General features: G+C 34.6%; 1 protein-coding gene across 13 annotated transcripts in view; it reads left to right on the top strand.

Moving 5' to 3' along the window:
• The window catches only part of LOC127872883 (uncharacterized), a 50,691-nt gene that overhangs the window by 13,262 nt on the left and 13,692 nt on the right, over positions 1 to 23,737 (top strand). For 7 of the 13 annotated variants that reach the window (XM_052416355.1, XM_052416352.1, XM_052416354.1 and 4 more), the window contains exons 3-4: positions 17,781 to 17,834; positions 20,432 to 20,470. In XM_052416355.1, the coding sequence (XP_052272315.1) occupies positions 17,781 to 17,834; positions 20,432 to 20,470 (93 nt within the window). The remainder of the gene's footprint in view (positions 1 to 17,780; positions 17,835 to 20,431; positions 20,471 to 23,737) is intronic. The other 6 variants (XM_052416359.1, XM_052416360.1, XM_052416364.1 and 3 more) reach the window with 1 other exon arrangement.

Genomic DNA, 23,737 nt, shown 5'->3' with positions numbered 1-23,737 from the left:
GGGTACGAGTTGACCGAAGGTACGAGTTGACTTAGGTACGAGTTGACTAGCTCCCATGTCATGTACGGTCGTTAGTCGTAGGTTAGCCTTATTTGTAAAGAGTTAGACACTCGCTCATACAAAATGACAAGAGTTAGGAGCATTGTCGCAAAGGATGTCGCAAAGTCGTTTGCATTGAACATCCGAGTCCAAAAATGACAAGAGTTAGAAAAAAAATGCTTTAATAGTGTTTCATGGTGCAAGCAGTCAATAAACCTTAATTTATTCACAAGAAAAATGACAAGAGTTAGAAAGAAACACGTGCTTTAACTGTGTTTTCGGTCACGAGCGGTCAATATACTTTATATATTTACATGCAAAATGACAAAAGTTAGAAAAAAACCTGTCGTTTGCATTGAACATCTGAGTCCAAAAATGACAAGAGTTAGAAAAAATTGCTTTTAATAGTGTTTCACGGTGCAAGCAGTCAATAAACCATAATTTATTCACAAGAAAAATGACAAGAGTTAGAAAGAAACACGTGCTTTAACTGTGTGTTAGGTCACGAGCGGTCAATATACTTTATATATTTACATGCAAAATGACAAGAGTTAGAAAAAAACCTGTGGTTTGCATTGAACATCTGAGTCCAAAAATGACAAGAGTTAGAAAAAAATGCTTTAATAGCGTTTCACGTGAGTCCAAAAATGACAAGAGTTAGAAAAAATTGCTTTAATAGTGTTTCACGGTGCAAGCAGTCAATAAACCTAAATTTATTCACAAGAAAAATGACAAGAGTTAGATAGAAACACGTGCTTTAACTGTATTTTCGGTCACGAGCGGTCAATATACTTTATATATTTACACGCAAAATGACAAGAGTTAGAAAAAATCCTTTCGTTTTCATTGAACATCTGAGTCCAAAAATGACAAGAGTTAGATAAAATTGCTTTTATAGTGTTTCAAGGTGCAAGCAGTCAATAAACCTTAATTTATTCACAAGAAAAATGACAAGAGTTAGAAAGAAACACGTGCTTTAACTGTGTTTTCGGTCACGAGCGGTCAATATACTTTATATATTTACATGCAAAATGACAAAAGTTAGAAAAAAACCTGTCGTTTGCATTGAACATCTGAGTCCAAAAATGACAAGAGTTAGAAAAAATTGCTTTTAATAGTGTTTCACGGTGCAAGCAGTCAATAAACCATAATTTATTCACAAGAAAAATGACAAGAGTTAGAAAGAAACACGTGCTTTAACTGTGTGTTAGGTCACGAGCGGTCAATATACTTTATATATTTACATGCAAAATGACAAGAGTTAGAAAAAAACCTGTGGTTTGCATTGAACATCTGAGTCCAAAAATGACAAGAGTTAGAAAAAATTGCTTTAATAGCGTTTCACGTGAGTCCAAAAATGACAAGAGTTAGAAAAAATTGCTTTAATAGTGTTTCACGGTGCAAGCAGTCAATAAACCTAAATTTATTCACAAGAAAAATGACAAGAGTTAGATAGAAACACGTGCTTTAACTGTATTTTCGGTCACGAGCGGTCAATATACTTTATATATTTACACGCAAAATGACAAGAGTTAGAAAAAATCCTTTCGTTTTCATTGAACATCTGAGTCCAAAAATGACAAGAGTTAGATAAAATTGCTTTAATAGTGTTTCAAGGTGCAAGCAGTAACACACCTAAATTTATTCACAAGAAAAATGACAAGAGTTAGAAAGAAACACGTGCTTTAACTGTGTTTTCGGTCACGAGCGGTCAATATACTTTATATATTTACATGCAAAATGACAAGAGTTAGAAAAAAAACTGTTTTTTGCATTGAACATCTGAGTCCAAAAATGACAAGAGTTGGAAAAAATTGCTTTAATAGTGTTTCACGTTGCAAGCGGTCAATAAACCCTAATTTATTCACAAGAAAAATGACAAGAGTTAGAAAGAAACAGGTGCTTTTACTGTGTTTTCGGTCACGAGCGGTCTATATACTTTATATATTTACATGCAAAATGACAAGAGTTAGAAAAAAACCTGTCGTTTGCATTGAACATCTGAATCCAAAATGACAAGAGTTAGAAAAAATTGCTTTAATAGTGTTTCACGGTGCAAGCAGTCAATAAACCTAAATTTATTCACAAGAAAAATGACAAGAGTTAGAAAGAAACACGTGCTTTAACTGTGTTTTCGGTCACGAGCGGTCAATATACTTTATATATTTACATGCAAAATGACAAGAGTTAGAAAAAAAAACCTGTCTTTTGCATTGAACATCTGAGTCCAAAAATGACAAGAGTTGGAAAAAATTGCTTTAATAGTGTTTCACGTTGCAAGCGGTCAATAAACCCTAATTTATTCACAAGAAAAATGACAAGAGTTAGAAAGAAACAGGTGCTTTAACTGTGTTTTCGGTCACGAGCGGTCTATATACTTTATATATTTACATGCAAAATGACAAGAGTTAGAAAAAAACCTGTCGTTTGCATTGAACATCTGAATCCAAAATGACAAGAGTTAGAAAAAATTGCTTTAATAGTGTTTCACGGTGCAAGCAGTCAATAAACCTAAATTTATTCACAAGAAAAATGACAAGAGTTAGAAAGAAACACGTGCTTTAACTGTGTTTTCGGTCACGAGCGGTCAATATACTTTATATATTTACATGCAAAATGACAAGAGTTAGAAAAAAAACCCTGTCTTTTGCATTGAACATCTGAGTCCAAAAATGACAAGAGTTGGAAAAAATTGCTTTAATAGTGTTTCACGTTGCAAGCGGTCAATAAACCTTAATTTATTCACAAGAAAAATGACAAGAGTTAGAAAGAAACAGGTGCTTTAACTGTGTTTTCGGTCACGAGCGGTCTATATACTTTATATATTTACATGCAAAATGACAAGAGTTAGAAAAAAACCTGTCGTTTGCATTGAACATCTGAATCCAAAATGACAAGAGTTAGAAAAAATTGCTTTAATAGTGTTTCACGGTGCAAGCAGTCAATAAACCTAAATTTATTCACAAGAAAAATGACAAGAGTTAGAAAGAAACACGTGCTTTAACTGTGTTTTAGGTCACGAGCGGTCAATATACTTTATATATTTACATGCAAAATGACAAGAGTTAGAAGAGTTGAGAGAGGCCAGCAGTAAATATACGTCATTTATTCGAATGGAAAAATGACAAGAGTTAGAAGAAACATATCATTTAATTGTGTTTCACGAGGCCAGCAGTCAATTTACTCAATTTATTCAAATGCAAAATGACAAGAGCTAGAAAAACACTTGCTTTAATTGTGTATCACGAGGCCAGCATTAAATATACGTCATTTATTCACGTGCAAAATGACAAGAGCTAGGAAAACATATCGTTTAGTTGTGTTTCACGAGGCCAGCAGTCAATTTACTTCATTTATTCAAATGCAAAATTACAAATACTAGAAAAACACATGCTTTAATTGTGTATCACGAGGCCAGCAGTAAATATACTTCATTTATTCACCTGCACAATGACAAAAGATATTAAAAGCAATTCTTTAATTGTGTTTCATGGTGCCAGCAGTCAATAATACTTAATTTATTCATATGCAAAATAACAAGAGTTTAGAAGAAACTTATCGTTTAATTGTGTTTTATGTCGCGAGCAGTAAATATACTTCATTATTTACATGCAAAATGACAAGAGCTAGAAAAAGCACATGCCGGTACGCGGTGACCCCAGCTTTATTTGATTATGTTTGCATGTTGTTATGTATTGTGTAATGCTGTTTTTTGTATCGTGCAGTGCGGTTTTGGCCATTGATCACTTGCAATAAATAAAGGACCACATGCTAGTGTATAATGAGAGAGCAATACTGCAATAGTTTCAATGATATACAATATAATTGAAGGTCGCGGTGGTGTAATGGATTTGTTGTCCGCCTAGCGATCGGGAGTTTGTGGGTTCGATCCCTACTCGGGGAGCGTTCTCATTATCTCTTCGATAGATACCAAGTTCTGGTTCTTCCCAGGAAACGGACTCGAGAGTGTCTCAATAAGCCTTAGGATTTTGATGTAATCGAGCAAAAATAAATAAGCTTAAATTAGTTCAAACATTAACTTATGTAATTGATATCATTTGGCAAATGTATGAAGCCGTTTTACGATGGAAGTAATTAGTAAGCTTTAATAACGCCTTTTAGAGCATACTCAAGACACAACAGTGATTCACTATAGCAAAAATATATGCATAATTTATTTATAGAGCTTGAATTATACAAAAACAATACATAATACAAAAGGCTGTCACATACATGTTATGCTCGAGGAGTGGGCAAATGTATGAAGCTGTTTTACGATGGAAGTTATTAGTAAGCTTTAATTACGCCTTTTAGAGCAAATTAAAAAAATTATGTTTCGGTCGTCCTAAAGGTAATGACGTTATGCATTTTCGGTCATATTATGTACCGTAGTGATGTTACACATACTGATACATGTAGTGGAATGTTGCAAAAATTTAATATGAAATTGTTCAAAATGATCTTACTTAAGTAAACTTCAACAAATTGCTTAATGTATTATTATTTATTCGGTTACAAATCATCCGATCATTATGTTTTACAACATTGCAATAAGTGAGCAAATACGTTTTTAAAGTTTAAAAGACATACTCATAAATACATACTCAAGACACAACAGTGATTCACTATAGCAAAAATATATGCATAATTTATTTATAGAGCTTGAATTATACAAAAACAATACATAATACAAAAGGCTGTCACATACAAGTAATGCTCGAGGAGTGGGCTTTGTCACAGATATTGGCTATACAAGTTCAAAGTGGTTGGCATATGAAACATGTGTAAGGACTTATTATCATCAAAATACAATAAAGCTACCTTTACAATTCAGTAGAAACGAAAGTTTGTATAAATATTACTCAACACTTCATAGAGAAATAACTCATGAAAAAAATTATTGAACTTACAATATTTGCTTACATGTACATGTATTTCTTGATACTTAAGTTCCAATTCGGTATTAGCAACTTTATTTTCGTTTAAGTTCACACATATTTTTAAACACTGCGTACCCAGCTATTTTAATTGTATGTATACATGTATTTAACTCACGTTCATACAGTATCCTTTTATGTTTGATAAATGTGGCATAAAAAATCATCGATCTGTGAACACACTCCTTTAAATGTCATTAACAAATTTCAGACCCTCACTGCAACAACTAACTAACTCTACCACAATTTTCTAAAAATAATCATGCACAGTTCTTAAATTAATTTGAAATTAACACAAGAAAAGGCCAATAACCATACAAAACACCATTAACAAACAGTTATAGAAAATACATATGCAGGACTGCGGGAGAAACAAACACAATTTCAGATTTGTATTGTATTGTATTGCCATGAAGAGGTAACACCTTCACACAGGCATCTTCTCCTTAATGCTAGTCCCTGTACAAAGAAAGAAGCAACAAGGGCTGTTTGTAAAACATGCATGCCCCCCTATATGGGCTATAAGTTGTAGTAGCAGCCATTGTGTGAATACGTTTTTTGTCACTGTAAACAACGGTGGTGGTGGTGGTGGTGGTGGTGGTGGTTGTGGTGGTGGTGGTTGTGGTGGTGGTGGCGGTGGTGGTGGTGGCAGTGGTGGTGGTGGTTGTCGTGGTGGTGACGGTGGTGGCGGTCGTGGTGGTGGTGGTGGCTGTGGTGGTGGCGGCGGTGGTGGTGTTGGTGGTTGTCGTGGTGGTGACGGTGGTGGTGGTGGATACAATGCATTACAAAAATGCAGTTAGCCTTACATTTGGTAAAATTTAAATATATTACAAGGGAGGCAAATGCTGTAACAAAACAGAACATGCATAAATGGTAGTTGTTTCCCTTGTTTGAACCATGCTAAATCCTTAAAATGCCTATTTCCAGTAACTGACCTTCACCTGTGACCTTTGACCTAGTGACCTCAAAATCAATAGGGGTCATCTGCGAGTCATGATCAATGTACCTATGAAGTTTCATGATCCTAGGCCCAAGCGTTCTTGAGTTATTGTCTGACAACCACCTGGTGGACGGACCGACGGACAGACAGACCGACATGAGCAAAGCAATATACCCCCTCTTGTTCGAAGGGGGGCATAAAAATACTATGATAACTACACAGAATGTTTACACATTTAATGTTTTAGAACATTTTTATTGTAAAAGAATATATTCTGTCATCATTGTTATTTGGTAAATTAGATGTTGATGTATCTCATTAACTGTGAATTCGAGTATTGGAATGCTTCTGTTTTTATCCCCACGCTTTTTGAAAAAAAGGTGGGGATATTGTGGTTATCTCCGCCGTCCGTCTGTCCTGGCCACTATCTCCTCCTACACTAAAAGCACTAGAACCTTGAAACTTACACACATGGTAGCTATGAGCATATGTGCGACCCTGCACTATTTGGAATTTTGATCTGACCCCTGGGTCAAAAGTTATAGCGGTTGGGGTGGGGCCGCGTCAGAAATTATCACTCATTTTTTTAGGTTATTTTACATTTACTTCTTTATTTCTACACCGATTCACTTCAAATTGATACTGGACCTCTCTTATGACAATACGGTCAATCTCAACCATGCATGGCCCCATTCCCAACCCTGGGGCGCCCCGCCCACATAGGCCACACCCACCAAAAATTTCCATTTACTATAATTTTTTCATTTCTACACGGATTCACTTCAAATTGATACTGAACTTTTGTTATGACATTAGGGTCAATCTCAACTATGCATGGCCCCAATCCCAACCCTGGGGCGCCCGCCCACATAGGCCACACCCACCAAAAAATTCCATTTACTATAATTTTTTCATTTCTACACGGATTCACTTCAAATTGATACTGAACTTCTCTTATGACATTAGGGTCAATCTCAACTATGCATGGCCCCATAACCAACCCTGGGGCCCGCCCACATAGACCACACCCACCCAAAATTGCCTTTACTATAATTTCTTCATTTCTACACCGATTCACTTCAAATTGATACTGAACCTCTCTTATGACAATACGGTCAATCTCAACTATGCATGGCCCCATTACCAACCCTGGGGCCCCGCCCACATAGACCACACCCGCCCAAAATTGCCTTTTACTATAATTTCTTCATTTCTACACCGATTCACTTCAAATTGATACTGAACTTCTCTTATGACAATACGGTCAATCTCAACTATGCATGGCACAATTACCAACCCTGGGGCGCCCTGCCCACATATGTCACACCCACCCAAAATTGCCTTTTACTATAACTTCTTCATTTCTACACCAATTCACTTCTAATTGATGATGAACTTCTCTTATGACAATACTATCAATCTCAGCTATGCATGGCCCCATTACCAACCCTGGGGCACACCTAGGTCAAACATTCGGCGTAGGGATACGCGTCGGCCTCTGCCGCGCCATTTCTAGTTTAATTTTATTAGTATTCTGCTTTAACTATGTTGGGTCAGGCTCTTAATTTCTGTCAACGGAATGAAATATCAGCATCTTCCTGCATCATGTACACTCAGTGACCCTGTGATAATCCTCCTTGCATCCTCCTAGAATCCTCCTCATGTGATTATCCTCCGTGCATCCTCCTACTGTGATTATCCTCGTTGCATCCTCCAACTATAATTATCCTCCTTGCATCCTCCTGTGATTATCCTCCTTGCATCCTCCTTCTGAGATTATCCTCCTTGAATTCCCCTCCTGAGATTATCCTCCTTGCATCCTCCTGTGATTATCCTCTTCCTGTGATTATCCTCCTTGCATTCCCCTCTTGTGATTATCCTCCTTGCATCCTCCTCCTGAGATTATCCTCCTTGCATCCTCCTGTGATTATCCTCCTTGCATTTTAACACACAATCCATGTATGATTACAATATGATGATTACAACAGACTTGCATTTACATAACAGCAGCCACAATTACCTTAGGCTGGTTGTAATGAAGTGCAAATCTGCTTATTGATCACTTCCACATTCACCGAAATTTAATCTGAACACACACAGAAGTGTTGTTTTCAATGCCGAGTGTGGTACATCATTTTAACAACTTCAGTATTATTAAAAGAAACATTGTAAATGTCTACTGTACAAAATATACATGCTTTAGGCCTTAGGCTATGGGGAACAGTTTCCCATACAGCCACTGGACCCTTTTGTTGTTGACAATATTTGAGCCTGATTCGATAACAAACAAGAACATATAAATAAATTGATTATGTTTCTACTATTACCATATGTTTGCTACATAACAAGCTATTATATGTACCTACTTAATGAAAAGGTTTGTTTATGTCTATAACTGATGTTCTAGTTAAGAGTAAGGGTGTCACGTTTACAGATTTTTCTAAACGTTTAAACGAAATGAAATAAACGAAACGTTCCCGTTTAAACGGTATCAGGGGTTTTTCTGCCTATTTTGGGAAAAGGAGTCTGACCAAATTGGGAATTTTTTATTGACAAAATTGGTCATTTTGGGAATTTTTGCTTCGATGAAACGGCTCATTTGGGAAAAAAATGTGAATTAATCATGCTTAAAAAATTCAGTGGTTTAACAAATAAATTTGTTTTTATTTGGTTATTTTGTCTTCTTTTTGTAAACAGATGCAATATTGGGCATGTTCAACGTTAATTGAATTACTGCAGTTTTGTTTTTCAGTTACAGTTACACTCTGTGATAAGAACTAAACAGTTAAAACCTTATAGCAAATATTTTGACCAAAACAAACACTGGTTAGTCACACAAGTTATAAGACACTTCATTCTTAAAAAAAATTTTTGGAAATTGTTTTTTTTTTATAATTTCGGTTTGGGATCGGGTCCGTTTGCTTTGGGAGTGCCTCCGTTGTCCGGAGGCGCAGACAGTGCTGAAAAACCCCTGGGTATCCCTATGTCCGTTTTAAAATCATCACGCATCAGTGCCATCACTTCTTCAAACTGAAAGAAGTACTTATTTCCCGATATTATATTTAGTGCATATCCCATTTGCACATGATGTCATACTAAAACCAACTGTTCTCATCGTTGTCTAACCAATGGGTTACAATTTGTCTACTTACATGCCGTAATATTTTGACATGAATGTGAATTATTTACCAACATTCCTTAAACAAGAGTAAACCAGTTTTCAATTATTTAACGTTCTACTTATAGCACGATGTATATCAAAAGATGCATACTTAAATTTTAGTAAAATGTTCCTACACGAGATTGTTCGCCATATCTCGAGAAATGAATGGCGATGAATAAACGTTGTGAATATTTCCTTGGGCCAACGCGCGTTGAATGTTCAAGAGGATTCGGGGCATTCTCATGCAGCAAAAGCCGGGAATTTCATGATGATGCGCGTTAAATATTCAAGAGGTCTAGTCCGTACATGGTGTATTGTTATGCTTACGGTATTATGAATAAGGGCCATCTGGAGCACAGGATACAAATAGTTTTTAATACGAGTCTTTTTCAGCAACGAGGGCCCTCTCTACACTTTGGGGGATTGGGGCCAGGGCCCTTAGAGGGGGGAATTTTGCGTCGTTTTGGGCGAAAATGGGAATTTTAGAAGATCTTTTCACCAACCATTGAGCACTTAAAATTGCGATATTTTAATATGATTTATATAAATAAACAACTAATCAAAGTTAGTAGCACCATACCAGCAGGCAATATAGGTATAACATTAAATAAAAAAAAGGGAGGGGGGATTTATAGCTGAAATAGGGGAAAAAAGTATACTTTTTTCATGTTGGAAAGCCGCCGATATTCGGCAGTAAAAAATGCCAAACGAGGGCCCTGGCAGCTGTTAAAAAGCTTTGAAACGTCACAACGTAATTAACTAAAACGAATTTTATTGATATAGACTGGCGTTTAAAGGTTAACTGTTTTTGTAAAGGTTTTTGAGCAAAACACGAAACGTGGCCGTTCAAACGTTTAAACGTGACACCCTTAGTTAAGAGTAGTAATGTTTTGAGTAAATAAATAAGTGGCGATAACAAAAAAAGTAAACGATATATATGTTTCTTCAAACTCTTGTCATTTTTAATATGAATATATAAAGCATATTGAAGGCTGGTGACCTAAAATACAAATAAAGCATGTGTTTATTCTTACTCTTGTCATTTTGCATGCGAATAAATGAAGTATATTGACTTTCCCCGGACCCAACCTGCCACCCCCATTTATCCCAGGGTTCCAGATTGTTAAATGTACACATATTGGGATTGGTTTGACTTTTCAACAAGGAATATTGACGAAAATACACAGTTTGAAAAAAGAACCTGTGTTAATGTATTATATAAAAACAAAGTATAAAACGCACTATGTGCCTATTGACAAAAGATTGAGGAACACTGGACAAGACCGTTTTCATCGAGAACACTCGAGTTGCCATGCCTGTTTATAATACCTATACGCATATTTTTGTCATTATTTGTTGTTGAAAAGTCAAACCAAACACAATAGGTGTACATTTAACAATCTGGAAACCAAGGGGTAAGCTGGGGTGGGGGGTAGGGTCCTGGGGAAGGTTGGTAGGGGGAATTAATTATACTGCTGCTTTTTCAGTGAATTATGCAATATTCTATCTTAATATCCGCAGTATTTTGATAAATTATTAATATTAATAGGATTTCGGTATATCTACACACCGATTTAAACGCACTTAACGCACATGGTTAAACAAACCCTAGTCATTTTTCATTTTAATAATGTATTTTGACTGCTGGTGACCTACCGGTACCTCTTTAGCCAAAGCCTTTGCTGCTGAAGCCAACAGCATACCTCGTATTTGTTTGTATTTCGTGGTCACGAAGGCTTTTTATGCATTCTTCAAGTGATCCAAAATGCACGGTCACATCCTTGGCCATTTTGTAGTGGAACAGTTTTCGGTAACTCGCAAGACAGAGAACGATTTGTGGTACACACATAACTCTTGTCATCTACCGTTCTAACTCTTTACAAATAGGGTCTACGGTTAGTCGTACCCTTCTTAGGTAATCTAGCAGAAAATTGCGTCTGTTTTGCTTTGTTCCTCACTGTTTACCTTGTGAACAGCACTTCCTTCAGCAGTTACACATTAAGTGAACAAATGGCGCTCAGACTCAATCCCCAGCTATTGCAGAAGGTGAGAAACTTCAGATAATTAAAAATATATATTCGTTGAAGCAAAGTTCGGACAAATTATTCGGATATTAATTCGCAAATGTATACTGATATTTGCCCCTTCGGACATCTTCCCCTTCATGAAATCAGGACTAAACGGACATCTGTCCCTTCACTCAAATTCTTAAGGTGGACATCTGCCCCTTCACTCAGATTTTCAAGGTGGGCATCTGCCCCTTCACTCAATTTCTCAAGGTGACCCGAAAACGGGGTGCATCGCTTTGAACAGCCATAACTTCTTCAATTGTGCAGCGATGTTCACAACTCGGACTTATTCATTTCTTACTTTCATTTACAGGTATTCAACTAAAAAATGACCGAAAACGGGGTGCATCGCTTTGAACAGCCATAACTCTTCAATTGTGAAGCGATGTTCACAATCGGAACTTATTCAATGCAAATCATGAATGAACTTCTGATCACAAATTTAGTAATTGTTTGTTATTATATACACTGTACAGGTACCTTTTTGAATTCCATTTGTTTAAATAACAAATACCTAAGGCTAAATTGATTTTATTATTATATCTCACTGTCATCCTTAATTACACCAATTGAGTTAAAAAAACGGGTTTGAAAAAAAACCCATTATGCTCAAAAGTAGGGGGTGAAATTTTTGCTTAAACACTCTATTGAATTTCCAAACCCCTTTGTTGTCAACAACAGGGTGTGAATCCACCCAATAAACCCCACAAGTTATCTTAGCCTGTTTTGCAAATATATTAACATTAAAGTGCATATCTTCTGATTGCTTAGATCTATTACCTTCATGAATTAATAATTTGCAACCACCTCTGTTATGTTATTAAAAACCGCTACATAATTAGTTAACTATCTTATTATCAATAGTAAGTGTAAGTAATCTCACATTTATTTCAAAGTTATACAACTGACAAGTAAACAATTCTAATTAATTTTTTATCATGCTTAGCCTTGATGCTATAGATTGATTCCTAATTTTATTGAATAATTGCAGACCACCTCTTTAATGGTAAAAAATTGTTACAGTAAATAGTTTAAGTATTTTATTCTAAATATTAATATTCATTGGCAAGGGGGTTTTCACAGTTTTTTCAATTGATAACCACAAGTGGCATTTCGTTTATTAATTGATACAAATGATATAAAAATAATGCAGAAAGTTGTACTATCCTATAACTCATAGTTTCATCATGGAAGTTATTCTCAGCACCAGCTCTCAAAAAAAACTCTGTCTATGCGTCACTTGTATACAAAGACGAACTCATTTAAGAGTGATGATTCGTTGGAAATGCAGCACTGTCCAAAATATCTGTGTTTATTATGTGCATGATGTTTGAAAAATTAGTAAATAACGATTAATGATAAAAAAAACAACAATTTTTATTATTAATGCATTAGAGGGCAAATTTCCGAAGGGGCAAAATGTCCCCTTGAGAAATGAGAGTGAAGGGGCAAATCCCCACCTGAGATATTGGGTGAAGGGGCGAATGTCCACCTTGAAAATTGAGGAAGGGGCAGAGTCCGTTAGTTCATGAAAGGGTCAAATGTCCCTACATTCTTAATGCCAAAGTCTAAGGTCAATCCGTCGAAAGTTCGGAAATTCTAAGGGACTATATGTGCTCAGATTTGTTGCGCTAGCTTAGTAGTAATCTTGTTTTGTTAAAACAAGAGATTTATACGGAAATCAATTTTCTTGGATGATTTTGTTGTTAACTTTGATGTAAGACATAAAAACTGTCACAAAGAGCGGTCACCCCAAAATCATGTATAGTTGGACAGAGAAATTGAGAGAATGGACGTTAATCATATTGGCCCCAAAGTGAATTTCTGAAAATATAATCTTAAAACCTGAAATGTGATATCTTTGATTGCTTCAATGCTTGTTTTCTAGATGAATAATGCAAGAAAAAGGCAGTAGTACTGGACGTTACTACAAATATTTACTTATTTTAGTAAAGTATCCAGTTTTACTCAAGTTTTAGAGTAAAGATAATAACATTTTTCATTATTTGATAGGTGTAAAAATACGGTGATATCTCATTCATAATTTGGACTGATTCTTGTTTAAATACCAGACTCATCAAAATATTTTGCATTGTTAGTCATACTGGCCTATCTGAGAAATCTATTAAACCCAATCACATAAATCAATAAACCCCAGATTCCCCCGGACCTCGTATGCGCTGCCATGACAATACTGAAAAACAATTCAGGGACCGTTATGTATGTACAGGTCCATGAACAATAAAAGGATGTGACACAATATAATAAAATATATTTTGAAGATCTAGTTTCTGTTATCCATATGATAATCATAACAGTTTGTATTAGTTAAATAAATATTTTATCATGTTCATCTGAATTGTTTTAGTGTCATAAAACCAGATCTACATCTCTGATAAAACTCAGCATGAATTAGGCCTTGATTGTCATTTGACATGTAATTAGAAGGTGATGCATGATATCTTATCTTAATAACGGCATCTACACGTGTGGAGACATTATGGTGTCACAGACATACTAATTAACACTTTAAATAGACATACCAATGAACACTTTTAATCTGCCATTGTCTCCCACTGGGGGAATGCTTTCGTTCCTCGATCGCAGATGTGGGTTTTTTTACCATTATCTTGCTTAAATTGACAATCGGTAACTAACGAAGAAAACCATCACCTATTGCGTTTGTGTTTTAATAGTTAATTTTAAATCTAAACTTTATAGTAAAAATTTAAGAAAGAAATTAATATGTTTACTGAATGTAGCTAACATAATTGGGACTATTTAAGTTTACGTATGGCTACATATATGCGCCATTTTGAGCATTTTTATCGTAATTTTAGATTTTATTAAGAGAATAAAGTAAATAAATCAGATAAGTAAACATTGAAAACAAGACAAACACAGTTTGTTTAGGCTACAGACTTTGATTGTAACATTAAAACGGTATTTAAATAATAAAATAAAAATAAAGTAATAAGCAAAAGCAGATATCCACTTTTCAATAAAAAAAATTCTGAACTGAATATCCCCTGGACTAGTTCATTTAATATCACAAAATTTATTTCTGGCTAGAGATTTTTGTTTAAGCTTGCATTCGATTTTTAAAGTCCCAGTTCACGGAATAGGTAGATTGTTGTTTTGCATATAAATTGTATAGCCAGAAATAAACGTAACATAAATTCATTGAAATTATCATAAATACATGCCATAGGCAAAAATCATCGCAGCGTCGCGAGATACAAATTATATATATATTTAGCTTTCGCTCAACATTATTAGCATATGGAAAATAAATACATAGATTTAGCAACTCAGTGTCCGTCTGTAGCAGATGTATTTTGCATTTGTTCTTACCTTCCCCCCGCTAAATTTGCCTGTATCAGCAATTTTGTTAGTTTAGGTTTGAATTTACGTGTCGATTCATGAATATTAATTAGGTCGTTTTCGTACTTTACCGTACATGACCCCAAAATAAAGATGGCTATACATGTATTGTTTCTTTTTAACCGATTTCAACTGTATTTTCAGTGATATCCTCAATAAATACATGTTTTCTTACGATTCTGCCCTTAGCTATGACCTGGGACTTTAAATAAAAGATATTAAATTAATACAAAAACACTAAAGTTTTAGACTAAACCATATACTTTTTAGAAAAAAGTCTCCCTCAACACGAAATCTTACAGAATTTCGTTTATAAATATTTCGGGACCAATTTTAGTTTAAATCACAAACTTTATTTCGGCTATAGATTTTACGTTACCTTAAAAATGACTCTTAAATAAGAAATATTAGTTACGAAATAAAAAATCTAAAGAAAAACAAAGATAATTTTGTTCTATTCACTAAAAAAGTCTGTCCGGTATTGAATAATGAGTATATCTGGAACTATAGAAATTTTTATAAAGAAATAATAATGTGTTAAACAAAGGCAGATATCTGATATTCAAAGATATTGTATATCTCGGTAGTGTTTTTCCCAGGAGGGCAAAGGGGCATGGCGCATTACTTTCAAAAAGGGCATTTTAGCGCGCAGTTTAGGCAAAAAAGGGCAAAAACGTTCCATGTTATTTGCTCCACGAAGCAGTTGTGGAAAAAATAACATAAACAAGCACATTTAATGGTAATAGATGTATTTAACTTACTTTGATTTATATTAATATATTTACCTTGCAATGAACATTTTAGTTCCATGCTGTTTCAATAAACTGTACAGCACGACAAACATAATAAAGCAATATATGCATATGAATCTGATTATACACAGATCCACTAACATATAAATGAAACCATGTTTGTCTTATCCCATTTTCTAACAATAATCTCGACAGATGTTTAAAATAACATTGCGAGTAAATTGATCTCTAACAATATGCAAACACTCGTTTCCGTGACATACATCCACCGAGTAGATTACAAATAAATATTAATTATGTTCTTGCTATCTAAAACATTTTTATGCATCGTTGATTATCACAGACATTTCATTTATTCCTTCTTAATGTATAATCTCCATCGTTAGTTCGATCGTTTACGACGTTATTTGCCATTTTTGCCGAGTCACAATTTAATTCTGTATAGTCCGCCATGTTGATAAAATGTCAAATGATGTAAGCGACAGGTGCGCATAGCAACGTTAAATCGTATACGCGATTAGTATTTTGTTAAATTGGTATACGTCTCGGTAATTATTTCAATAATTAGATCTAATTATCTTAAAGACGAAATCGATAAAGAATAAATTTGTTTGTGAATTTAAAAGTAATTATGCGTAAAAAAATATGTTTTGATATAACTGAATAATGCATGCAAAGCACAATTGCCACAAGAATAACATCGAGTTTTTCATCAAATGTCTCCGAAGTAATGATTATATCGTGGAGGAGTACACATTGCCGAGCGAAAAGTGCGCTTGGTATAACATAGCCTCCGGCATTATCGATTGATACTGACACGGGGTTATTCACGCATGACTAATTCACAGCTTTGGGGCAGCCAGTAAGACCTAATCGAGCACTGTTATAGATTAAATCTGCTCAATTAAATATAGTCGATTAGACGTTGACGCCTCTCGAGTAAATCAAGCACAGTCGGAGCGTCACAGACAATCAAGGAAGCTGATTTTGCGGACCAAGTTAGATCGTAAGGCAAATTTCGTGGCGAAATTTGCCTTTGAAAAAAAGGGCGCGTGGCGAAATTTGCCTTTAAAAAGGGCAGCGTGGCGATCCGGGAGGGCGGCGTGGCTTTTCGCCACGCTAAAATGGCCTGGGAAAAACACTACTCGGCCATAAATATATTTTTTTTTCGCTAATTAACATCTCCATAATTATAATATAAACGCTAAAAATCAAAAAGTTTACTTCAGACTTTATATGCAGATATAACCTTTATAATTATCTTCAAATAATAAAATTCAATAAAGAAATAATTGTGTTTTAAGCATAGGCATAACTGAAAGGAAAAGGAGTACTTAAAAAATAAGCAATGTCGGCCTTAAACATTACCTGTACAGTTGTCACTGAATATTGTTGCAGAGACACATATGTTAGAAATCTGGCGTGTATTATTTTAAGTTAATTTTTTAACGATGTAAAATATAATTCATTCATGTTTCCAATATTTGTTTATTGATACATGTAGATCTTTGAAAGCTGTAGTCTTCCAGATTCTTCAGTACCGTCATGGCAGCGGGTTACGGGATAGCCAATATGGCAGCGGTCAGTTTAACGATTCTGAGATTGTCTATAACAGTGGTAGCATTTAGAATACATACTGTTGATTAATTTATTCCATAATATGATTAATAAAATGAAGAATGTTTGAATGATCATTAACCCTTTGCATGCTGGGAAATTTGTCGTCTGCTAAAATGTCGTCTGCTGAATTTCTAAAATTAGCATTTTCTTCGATTTTTTTTCAAAGAATACTATCAGAAAAGCAAACAGTTTGGATCCAGATGAGACGCCACGTTCTGTGGCGTCTCATCTGGATCCAAACTGTTTGCAAAGGCCTTCACTGAAAGAGTTGATTCGTCGCTTTTTTTTTAATACAAAAATATTATTTTCTGTATCAGACTTCAAACTTAAACATTTGTTGAACATTGTACTCGTGGTTGAGTAGACCCATGAAAATCCATGAAAATGAGTGTATGCAAGTAATAAAAGTTTCAGAGTATTTCTGATTTTCTATATTTATAAAATTGACAACTGCTTCAAGTTCTTATTGAAAGCAGACAACTTACTATCTTTTAAAGTATCGATTTGCATACCGGTACATTTAAAATAAAAATGTGCTCTAATTGCTAACTTTGAATAATGATTACTAACAAATCCTCCATGTATTCAACTTTTTGTTTTAACTCTTACAGTGCTGGAACCGAATTTTGAAGGCCTTTGCAAACAGTTTGGATCCAGACGAGACGCCACAGAACGTGGCGTCTCATCTGGATCCAAACTGTTTGCTATTCTGATAGTATTCTTTGAAAAAAATCGAAGAAAATGCTAATTTTAGAACTTCAGCAGACAACATTTTAGCAGATGACAAATTACCCAGCATGCAAAGGGTTAAAACTCTTACTGAGTACTCTGAGAGCAGCTTCCTTGGTCATTTCTATAAATCGTTTATCTTTTCAGCTTTCCCATTGGGGTTGGGATGTTTGCTTGGAATTCGTCAACTTATCAAGATTGGTAACCTTATTATCATGATAGTTTTTGCTATTAACATTCAATTCTAAAAATGAATATTTTCTGACATTTAACCCTTTCTGGCTTAGAAGCAAAGTGAAAAGGGCTTTATGAAAACAGCATAAAACCAGAACAGCCTGCGTCGGTATCTAAGGTTTGGAGATAAAGCCTGAAAACCTTGAATCCAGTAAGAAAGGCTTTATATTAAATATAACTTTCTAAGGGACTAAAAATGCGTTGAAATACATATCTATGTGGTAAAGGGGTAAATGAATATTTGCTGACATTAATTGTACTTGCATAAATACCAGCACTTTCTGGCTGGATTGATACACTTGCATTTTACCAAGGCACCCAGGGCCCATATTCACCAATCTGTTCTTAGACTTAAAGCGCGTATATACGATCTTGTAAAATATATATTAATTAATATAAAATGTGTAAAAAACTTATTATACATATATTTCAATATAAACTAAAATAAAAGTTAAGAAGAACATGTGTCAAAAAATGCTAAATAAGCCAGATATTTAATTCTGAAATCGAAAAAGGCTGTACAGCCGAATTCGCCAGCATGTATATAATGCATGTACGATGTGAATCTAAATTTAGTTTAACAGTTCATTTGAAATTCCTGCAGTGATATCGATTCATACGACACACGAACACTTACTAAAAAGACGAATGCATCAGTTATTGTAGGAAAATAATTACGCATTATCTTCGTCACAATCGGCTCGGGGCGCTAATTTGTATTTGCTGTATTTTATGAAATTCGTCTTAAATGTATCATTTTTCTTGCATATTGTATGTTATTATAACATATTTGTATCAATATTTTACAATTCAGCACATTTAAAAATCGTATATACCCGCTTTAATGAACAGACTAAGAACCAAGATACATGCTTCAGATTTGGTAAAATTCACAGGCTTAAATGGTGCTTATGTAATAAATAGATTGTTCTAAACAAAGAATAATGTTTTATGTGTTTACTGCAATGCTATACATAACTTTCAAGTAGTTCAACCCTTTGCATGCTGGGAAATTTGTCGTCTGCTAAAATGTCGTCTGCTGAATTTCTAAAATTAGCATTTTCTTGGATTTTTTTCAAAGAGTACTATCAGAGTAGCAAACAGATTGGATCCTGATGAGACGCCACATTCTGTGATGTCTCATCTGTATCCAAACTGTTTGCAAAGGCCTTCAAAATTCGGTTCCAGCACTGAAAGAGTTAAGAATATTCTTTACTTATGTCTAAGAATGTGTTGTTGAATACAGGCCCTAAGATTATAACATCTATTTAAAAGTTTAGAAATATATTATCTGGCATGAGTTGTCAGACATGTATCATACCATATTTTATTAAACGAGTTTAGAAATGTTGTTTGTAAGCGAGCTTTAGCGAGCTTACTAACGAATTTTCTGGACGAGTTTAAGAAAATATGGTATGAAATGACGAGAGTCAGATCTGTTTTATCACATGCTTTTAAATGAGCAAATTAAATAAATATTTACACAAACATAATGATAAATCCAGAATGTTGTTTACATTTCGTGACGTCATTTGACATTGCAACTTCATTTCAGCAAAATAACAAAATAAGATTGCTCAATCGAACGAAAACTAAGCCAATGAAAACGCTTAAAAGTATATTACACATGTGTAAGATAAAAATATTTGTAATAGTTATATTTCATGGGAAACAGAGTATGTCATGTGATAAAAGTAAGTTACAACAAGATGGGTCAAGACAATGAAAACGAATGGAATCCTAGCCTGGAAAGAATATCTTGTGGAATACAAATTTCGGGATAGCTTTCATGTGATGTAACATAAAGGGCAATGGCAATTGTAGGGTTAGATTTCATCTTGGAAGAAAACTATTTAATGATTTATTTAAATTTCTTTGAATTTATTTGAATTATGCCGTTATTTGGTTACAGTTGTTGAATACAAATATTAAAGGGACTGTCAACCACGAATGACGAAAAAACAAAAGTTCTAAAATACCGTATTTGTGTACAATTATCAGTTTATATTGATTAAAATATCATGACTGGTATATTTTACTTGAAAAAAGATAATATTTTCAGTATATTTGGTAATAAAATTTCGCGATGTGAAATCGAAAGTACATTGCGAAAAATAGGTGACAAACAATATACACGCAAAACTAACGCAAGTAGATTGATCATTTTATATATTAGATATATACCATTTACTACGCATGCACAATTTGCATTCCTTGGTTTACCACGTGAAGATAATGATCAGTCTTGGGCGTTATTTATAGTTAGCTGGTATAGTTACCTGGTAGACATACCCAGTAAAATTTATTACCAAATATACTGAAACTATGAAAACTTAACAACTTTTTTCAAGTAATGTAATATACCAGTCGTGATATTTTAATCAATATAAACTAATAATAGTAAAACAATACGGTATTTTACAACTTTTCTTCGTAGTCGTGGTTGACAGTCCCTTTAAGCACTAATCTTTTAACCTTAAGTCTTCTTTAGTAGTTATTGCTAGTACAATTTTTATAACATATTTATTTATTTTGATTGTATCAGACATATTTAAATTCAACAGGTTATATGTCTCCAAAGTACAAAGTGTTCAAATATGGAGGTAAGTCTGTTCTCTACCTTTTTTAGCTCACCTGAGCGATAGCTCGGGGTGAGCTATTGTGATCACTCAGCGTCCGGCGTCCGTCCGTCCGTCTGTAAACAATTTGTAAACATCTTCTTCTACTAAACCATTGAGCCAATTTCAACTAAATTTCATGTGGAGCATCCCTAGGTCATGGGACAAAAGAATTGTTAAAAAAAATGTGATCACATAACCAAGATGGCCGCCATGACCATATATGGTAAAAACCTTAAAAAATCTTCTTGTCAGAAACCGCTCATCAGATTTTCAAAAAATTTCACAGGGATGACCTTTGAAGGCTCCCCTGAAAAAGTTGTTCAAAGAAATTTGATTCCTCAAAAAACATGGCCGCAGGAGCTCGTTGAACTTTGCATTTTTATTCGTTTTTGCCTATTTTGTGAAAACTTTCAAAAATCTTCCACATTTTTTGTCCGATCCTTTCCAAATTTGCACAGTGTCCTTATATCAATGAGGACACGAACCCTACAAAAAATGAGCATTATTGGTCAATGAAGTACAGGATAACCTCCCCTTGAATTGAGAAAATGGTGTTTATGCAATAAAGTCCAAATTTTTCATCCAATTCTTTCCAAACTTGTAAGGATTTAGCATGGTTCAAACAAGGGAAACAACTACGGCTTATGCATGTTCTTTTTATTACAGATTTGCCTCCCTTTAATTCATTCAAAATCTCATTTTACAGCAGAGATTCCAAATCTGACCTGTAAATGAGCCCCATATTTACTGCCAGTGCTAGGTTACCTTTTCCCATTTGATCATTCTTAAGTATTGGTCTTGTAATGCTGCTACTGCTTCTGCTACTGCTACTGCTACTACTACTACTACTACTACTACTACTACTACTACTACTACTACTACTACTACTACTACTACTACTACTACTACTACTACTACTACTACTACTACTACTACTACTACTACTACTACTACTACTACCACTACTACTACTACTACTACTTCTACTACTACTACTAGTACTACTACTACTAGTACTACTACTACTACTACTACTTCTACTACTACTACTACTACTACTTATACTACTACTACTAATACTACTACTACTACTACAACTACTATTTATCTCCGACACATATTTTTAGGTCACCTGTCATGAAGTGACACGGTGAGCTTATGTGATCGTGTGATGTCCGGCGTCCGTTGTGCGTGCCTGCGTGTGTCCGTGCGTCCGTCCGTCAACAATTTGTTTGTGAAGACAGTAGAGGTCACAGTTTGCATCCAATCTTGATGAAATTTGGTCAAAATGTTTATCTTGATGAAATCCGGTTTGGGATTGTATTTGGGTCATCTGGGGTCAAAAACAAGGTCACTAGGTCAAATAATAGAACAACCTTCTGTAGACAATAGAGGTCACAGTTTTCATCCAATCTTTATGAAATTTGGTCAGAATGTTTATCTTGATGAAATCTGGGTTGGGATTTTATTTGGGTCATCTGGGGTCAAAAACTAGGTCACTAGGTCAAATAATCGAAAAACCTTGTGTAGACATTAGAGATCACAGTTTTCATCCAACCTTAATGAAATTTGGTCAGAATTCTTGATGAAATCTGGGTGGGATTGTATTTGGGTCATCTGGGGTAAAAATCTAGGATAAATAAATAGGAAAACCTTGTGTTGACAATAGAGGTCACAGTTTTCATCCAATATTTATGAACTGTGGTCAGAATGTTTATCTTGATGAAATCTGGATTGGGATTGTATATGGGTCATCTAGAGTCAGGAACTAGGTCACTAGGTCAAATCATAGAAAAACAGTGTGTAGACAATAGAGGTCATAGTTTTCATCTGATCTTAATGAGTCAGGTGAGCGATTCAGGGCCATCATGGCCCTCTTGTTTGACTATACAAGGTAACCTTTATCTTACTTTTAGTGTCTGGCAGGGATTTTTTTCCAATTTTTGGGAAGTGGCCTTCGGCCCCACAATTCCTGAAAAAATAGTCATGCATTTTTCAAGTTGTGAAAACATGAGTCACAAACTTCTCAAAAAGTGAAAAAAATTAATCACAAACTTTTCAAAATTATAAACAAAAATAAATTATTGTGTAGTGATGTATAAAAAATTATACACATTTTATCAACAAAGAGACCTGTAGAAAAACAAAATTACTGATGCGTTGCAATGGTTTCACTCTCACATCACATTATGGACCATTTTAAAAAGTGTATTTTGATGTGGTTGGTGAAAAGATGTCCTTGTTTGTAGAGGAAATATATTTTCAACAGTAAAGAGATATTGGGTTTTAAAAATAAAACAAATTTGCTGAATTCAATTGGCCTTTAAGCTATTTTAATGGAAATCAAATACATGTATTTGAATAGTCCAATGGTTTTGCCATCAGTAATTTTGGGAATTTGTTTAATTGCTAATTCCTTGGTTTGACTTAGTTCATAGGATTGGTTAAGTTTCTGGGTTTGTTTTGTTTCGGGATTTAGTTTAGTTCCTGGATTTGGTTAAATACCAGGGTATGGTTTAGTTCCTGAGTTGGTTAGGTTGCAAAGTCCTGGGCTCGTATTCACCAACTCATTCTTAGACTTTAGAATAAAGAATTGACTTAGGACCAAGAAATATACATCCAGGATGTGAATATATGCAGACTTCCACTGGTTATTATGAAATTAACAAACTGTTCTACAGTACAAGAAGAATAATGTAGATTGAGGTGGTAAATACCATGTTTGACTCAAAATGAAATATAGTCGTGAATAATCCGATTTGAAGAAGACTCATTATTCTTAGACTTAAGTCTAAGAATCTTTTGGTGAATACGGGTCCTGAATTGTCACAGTAAGGAAAACAATTAGACTCATGATTTCTTACAGTTGGTCCAGTGCAGAATTGGTGTGCAATGGGAGATAATAATTAGACAGTGTCTTGAAAAAAAAATTCATAGTGGGATTTGTTTTTACCATTTAGCTTTAAAGGTACAAATAGATACTGCTGAAAGAGCATTGATTGCCTTCATAAAGTGGTTCATAATTATTGATATATAGTGTTAAATCAATGTATACATTGTAATATAAAAAGAACTACAGAGTCTAATTTCACTTATTATTTACACAAACTTCAGTAGGTGGATTTATGTGCTTGAAAGTCTGTCAGGGGAGATAATAAAAAGCTAGTCTCAGTTGGCGGATTTTTGTGCTTGAAAGTCTGTCAGGGGAGATAAATAAGAAGAGTCTCTAAAGTCACTTATCATATATAG

This window comes from Dreissena polymorpha, chromosome 3, assembly GCF_020536995.1.
Source record: "Dreissena polymorpha isolate Duluth1 chromosome 3, UMN_Dpol_1.0, whole genome shotgun sequence".
Lineage (NCBI taxonomy): Eukaryota > Metazoa > Mollusca > Bivalvia > Myida > Dreissenidae > Dreissena > Dreissena polymorpha.
Note: the sequence above shows the minus strand (reverse complement) of the source record. Positions and strands in the feature narration are given on the sequence as shown.